This window comes from Malus sylvestris, chromosome 8, assembly GCF_916048215.2.
Source record: "Malus sylvestris chromosome 8, drMalSylv7.2, whole genome shotgun sequence".
Classification (NCBI taxonomy): Eukaryota; Viridiplantae; Streptophyta; class Magnoliopsida; order Rosales; family Rosaceae; genus Malus; species Malus sylvestris.
In genome coordinates this window covers 16,359,994-16,365,983 of record NC_062267.1, presented here as the reverse complement: position 1 = coordinate 16,365,983, position 5,990 = coordinate 16,359,994, and the positions used below count along the sequence as shown (strand labels likewise).

Below are 5,990 nucleotides of genomic sequence, written 5' to 3'. Positions count from 1 at the left end.
AGAGGGGAACAAATATCCTCTAGCTTTCTCTCTTTCTTGTAGGGATAAATAATTGCCCTCCGAAGTTGATTTAATCCCTTACTTAAGGTAGGCTTAAATAGGCTTTGGAGGCGATTTATTCCCCTTTCCTAGAAGAATATAATTCCAAGTCCAAGTGGGAATTTGCATCAAAGTTGGAGATCTCTACACCTGCTATCATTTCCTATGAGCAGCCCAGCATGTGTGGGGGCATTTGTGGAGCTAAAAATAATCAAAAAGTTAATGGAAGTGACACGTAGACTTTTGGGTTAAAAAGACAAAATGACCCTTGAGACACACCAAGATTCCCACACTTATGCAACGGATAATAACGGCTCGATTAAGGAAGAGTCAAAGGTGATCAAAATGGTATTTATTCAAATCTCTCTAATCACTCCTCATCAAATCCTTTTTCAAAAGGTAACTCCCAAAATCCTATTTAATTTGGGATTAATTACCATGTTAAATGCAAGATATTATTTCACATAATATCTTGCAATTATTCTCCAATTACACCATATATGGCCGACCACTATTCTCCAAGTAGGGCTGGCCACTTCCCTATAAATAGCCCTATTATCCCACTAAAAAGCTAAGCCATTTGCTACCCACAAACTCCTAAACACATTCTTTTCAGAATTCTAACTTTGGCATAAGATATTCTTCGGCCAAAGCCCCCTATTCATCATGGGCGCGTGAGGGGTTTGGCCTTAATCTTAGGTGGTATTATTTTGCAGGTGTATTTTGTTAAAGGAGAAGATGACGGAAATTTGCATCCACAGAATTCGTCGAATAATTTATAACCTAATTTGTTTTTCGAAGTATAAAAAGCTCTTAGGAAGATTAAAGAAAGAATTTGTTCTTCTTCCGTAAAGAATTCGTCCAATAATTTATAACCTAATCTTCTTCTGGAAACCCTAGCTATTCTAGCATGATATTGGGGAATCTCATTGCTATTACTCACACAAGCATGAAATGTATGCTTGCTTATTCGTCCATATAGCAATTGGATATGTAATTATTGGAGACTCAAATGGTGGATAAGCAAGCATCTGTTTTATATCTCGCCATGAATTTAGAAACTTTTGCTTGCTTTCTAGCATTTGGTCTACGTATCGGAAATGATAACATTCGAGATTATGTAGGATTATACACAAAAGATATTTTTTTGGCTCTCTCATTAGCCTTATGTCTCTTATCCTTACGAGGTCTTCCTCCACTCTCATTTTCAAAATGGTGGAGATGATATTTTTTTGGGTCGGGGACAATTCAACCCAATTGCCGTTGCAATTGGGGTACTGGAATAGTGCTCTTACACTATGTTTGGATAAAGAAACTTAAGATTACTAAGGAATTTTAAAATGAGGGAAATTGAAATGAAAAGATTTTATTTTCAAGAATATGTAAATTTTCTTGTTTGGTTAATCTAAAAGAACAATGGAATTGAATATTGAATTTGTTATTTTTAAACTCTAAATCATAGAAATTGGGAAATGACATCTATTTACATGGAATTTGAACTTGGGAATTGGAGGTCCCAAATTCCAAGTTTTTTTTCCATGCAGAAATTCTAAATTTTTATATTTATAAATCTAAACAAGAGAATTGATGCATGTTAATTTATAAATTCAAACTTTTACCAAAATTCAAGCTTATTTTCCTCGTGCAAACATAGTGTTACTGTAGTAACTTAAACTAAAGAGTAAAGAGAATAGCGCGCGCTGTCTATCTCTCACGCTTCATTTCCTCATCCAAAACCTGATAAACCTCCGAACCTGCAAAACCTGAAAACGCCAACAGCCATGAGAGCAACCGCTCTCTTCCTCTCCCCACCACCACTACTCTCCACACCTACCCCTCTCCTCCTCCTCCACTCACTGCACCCACTCCCCTTCCGCTCCCTCAAACCCAATCCCCTCCGCAAACACCCCCTTACGCTATCCCCCTCCCCAACCACCCCCTCCTTCCTCGTCCGCGCCGACGACGGCGACGGCGACAGCGCAGGCCCCGACGACTACGACATGGACGACGAAGAGCTCGAGGAAGTCGACAACAAGAAGGACTTCGACATTCAGTACGATACCCTAGCTGCCGCTGCAGCTGCCGCCGCCGCCGCCGCCAATGGCGAAGAGGACATCGCCATGGTGCAGAGCAAGAGCTTCGTGTTCACGCAAGGTTGGGACTCGGAGATGGTGGTGGATTATCGGATTAACGAAGACGAATTTCACAAGATTAGCTTGCTGGACTGCGATTTCTTCATCAGAAAACCTCCCGATCCCGATAATGACGTCTATGACTTCAGAGAGGTATGCATTTGATCTATTTTTACATATTTTAGTTAGGAAATTTAAATTTAATTAGAAAACTTAATTTATATATTTAAATGTTGTGTAGATGTATGTTACTCCTCCGGACACAGATGTTTATGCGATTCCCAGGGTTCTTGCTCCAATGCCTCAGAAGGTAATCCACAATCTACACTGAATTTTGATTTGTTAAAGCTAATTCGACATTTGTTTGATAATTCATTGCTTGTTTTGGATATCGTAGTACATTCGATGTGCGAAGAGTGACTTTAGCTGCTACAATGTAACTGAACCACCCATTGATGCTCCTAGAGATCCATTGTACAAGTCTGAACGGGACGTGTTGAAGGTATGATCGATTTTGAGCTATGAATTTGGTTTCATTTTGAGCAATTATGTAATGGGTAGGATTGCGGCGATGGAGACAATTGCAATTTGATTGGGTGAAAATGGTTCAAGATATAGCATTAGCAATTAGCATTACAACCATATGTACCGTTCTTCTTTATCGTTGGCAGTTCTTTATGCGAATGGATGGTGTTCGTATATTTCGTCCTTTTTTATGTATGAATGTCTCGTTTTAGAAATAGCATTATTCATGAGGCTGCTTCTGTTTCAGGTTTACTTGACAAAGCACTACAGGAACCGGAGGTTGGGGGACCCTGATTTTTTGCTGGATTTTGAGGAGATTTATGTAATTGACTCCAAAACAAAGTCCATTAGCAGAGCTAAAGTTTTGGTGAGAGTTTTACTTTTTCTGTTTCGCTTTCCTAATGCGTCCTTGAGATTCTTCTTATACTGTATAATGCATATGGTATCACTGTCTGTTCCTGCCTTGTATATTTTTAGAAAGCCTTTTTAGCTCAGATGAATCATATAGCATTGACACTCTCTATGTGAGTTTGCTAAGAAATTGACAGCAATAGCCAATAATGCTTGTGCTAGTTATGTGTATTTCCTTAACGGGAGTTAACTTATTAAAGAATACTGGCCAAAATTTAACCCGCTGTGGATTTCTGGGGAACACGATTACACAGTATTAGTTTTTGAATCCCATTTCTCACGTTCTGTGTCTTGACCTCGACTAAACTAAGTGGGATGTATCATTAAGATAGAAAGTAATATTATGCGAATGTCTGTTGTGTTCCTTTCAAGTGCAAAAATAAGGATAGTATAGTGGTACAAGTAAGGGTGTCGAACCACAAGGACTGATTAGATCTCTACAAATTACTAGCTTTATGCGAATCCTAACTAAACAATGTAACAAATTGAGTTTTGATTTTGATTTGAGAAGTAAAGTAACTTAAAATGCAAGAGAATGTAAATATGAATAATAGAATGATTAAGAAACAATAGGAATGGAACTAGGGATACCGATATCACCCTATATGTTCGTAATCATCCATTTGATGTGTAGTTGTGATCAAGTACTCCTAATCTACAATCTAGTTGTGATGTTCAAATTAGATTAGCAAGTAAGAATCCATTAAGAACAAGAAAACTTCAAAGAACCAAAGAAATCATATGGCAGGATGTATGCATAGCAGTTTCTTCATTCATTCACATGTCTACCAAGATTAAGCATGATGTGTACTATAATCTTGATCAAATAATCTGTAAGAAACCCTAATGGTGATCAAACATTAAGATAAACAAACAAATTAAACTATAAAATCAGTGAATGAAACAAGAAAACAGATTGATGAATCGAATACTTTAACTTAATAACATATAATAGTTTTGCAAGGCTACATCGAAATCCCCAGCTATGAACTTAATTACACAATATAATTACAGAATATATAAATATCAAGAACAACATCAGTGAAATTAAATTCATAGAAGAAACCCCCTTGAAGCAATTCTGATGTTGAACTTCTCCAAGAACAATGCGGCTGCGTGGTTTATTCATTGGCAGTGGATGGCGAAGGGAAATACGGTTTTGTTTTTGGAAGAAAGCCCAAAAAAAGAGGAGAGAGAGCTCTGGGTGACCCCCAAGGGGGGCTTGTGTAAAAGTGATCTGAAACCCTTGTATTTATATGCTAAATGGGGCTGTAGCTGATTGCAAGGTGATCCCAACCATTAAGCCAAAGTTTTGAACGTTTTTCCTTATTTGGCTCCTCCAAATCAGGCTAGATATTTCAATTCCTTTCCCATTCTGCTCCTGGTCTTCTAACAAGCCAGATTCGTCTTGGATTTGGGCTTCAAAATAGGCCACTAAACTTCTCTCCACGTTTGAATAGGGTCAGCTACAAAAATGGCATGTTTTCACTTCTTTTGCCCTCAGATTGATCATAAAGTAAATGTAACTGCACATTAACACAAAATAAGGTAAAATGCAACCAGTTTAACTCAAAAAAATCACAAAGAAACTAGAAATGGATGGTATAAATGCATGAAATATATGAGTTATCAATGTCTCTTTGAAAGTTTTGACTGTATTTGGTACCAACATCTGGATTATGTAATTTGCTCTTTAAGGTCTGTATGACACTGGCTTTTGTGTAGTATGATGAATCAGTAATAATATCATGATAGAATCTGATTTCTATACGATGCGTTTGCACGTAGAGGTGTCTATCTGCTTTGTGGCATGATATGGTTGCATAATCTTGAATGTTAAGTGTCAGACGTGGAGTTGACATCACTTGTCCATGTATTGTTATGCTTGCGGTCATTCTGACATCATTGGTAAGACATAGAATGAGTAAAAATTCAACGGAATCTTTTATATCTGGAATATTTCCATGAATTCCACTATATCCTTCCCCATTTTCATCGACGTATGATCAGAGATGAACCAAAGTAGAAGACAATGGAACCACATTTAGAAAGGGAGCATTGCTCTTTACAACATAAGTAGGACTGCCATAGTTATATATGTGTGTGTCAATCCAACCACTCGATATTCAGTATAAAGTGTTGCTAATTTATGAAGTTTTTCTATTTATTTTGGGGGAATGCCTTGTACAGGTCAGTGTTCTGGGGGGAAGAAGCAGAGATAGAAGACATGATCTGCTTGTAATACGTGATAATGGAAACTCCTTCAGAATAGTTCACGGGGTAACCAACTCAGTCTGATCCAAATTGCTTTCTTTAAATTTATATTTGTTATTCATTATCTGATTCGCTCTTCTCTTGTATCCTTTCAGAGTGAAAAAGATGATCCCACAACAGTGATAGAGAGGGAAGAGTGGAATAAGACCAGACAGGACATGGAGAGGCATCTTAGCAAGCTACGAGATTTCAATGTTTCCAATTGGTTCTAGTTCTTCATACAAGTTTGCAGATAACATCATGAAGGCACATATGCAACAAAACTCAGACTCCCATTGTGTCACTATGTGCGAATACATCAGAGTTCGACTTTCAAGATACACTAGCTATCTGGATTAGCTTAAGTCGAGTCAATGCTCAATATCAGAAGGTCCTCGTTGCTGATGTTTTAGCGAGCATATTGTGCTTTCGTTTTTGCGAAGTATTGAGCTGATATTGAATATCGAAGTTCCTTGATGGTTATGTGGGTAAGGCACTTTGTGTTCAGCTTCCATTTTGCCAAATATGTGTAGGAACTTAGGAGCTTGATCTCTAGTTTGTAGAATGTTGAAATTTTTGTAACGGTAGAATACTTTTTGATCCCAAGCCTTTGCTCCGATTCTCATTTTA

General features: G+C 37.6%; 1 protein-coding gene across 1 annotated transcript; it reads left to right on the top strand.

The window, feature by feature from the left end:
- Positions 1-1,737: 1,737 nt before the first annotated feature.
- On the top strand, positions 1,738-5,990 carry LOC126632115 (PLASTID TRANSCRIPTIONALLY ACTIVE protein 6, chloroplastic). The gene is made up of 6 exons (XM_050302348.1): positions 1,738-2,324; positions 2,413-2,481; positions 2,569-2,673; positions 2,944-3,063; positions 5,298-5,387; positions 5,477-5,990. Exons 1-6 carry the CDS (start codon positions 1,821-1,823, stop codon positions 5,591-5,593), a joined length of 1,005 nt encoding a protein of 334 aa, XP_050158305.1. The 5' UTR covers positions 1,738-1,820; the 3' UTR covers positions 5,594-5,990.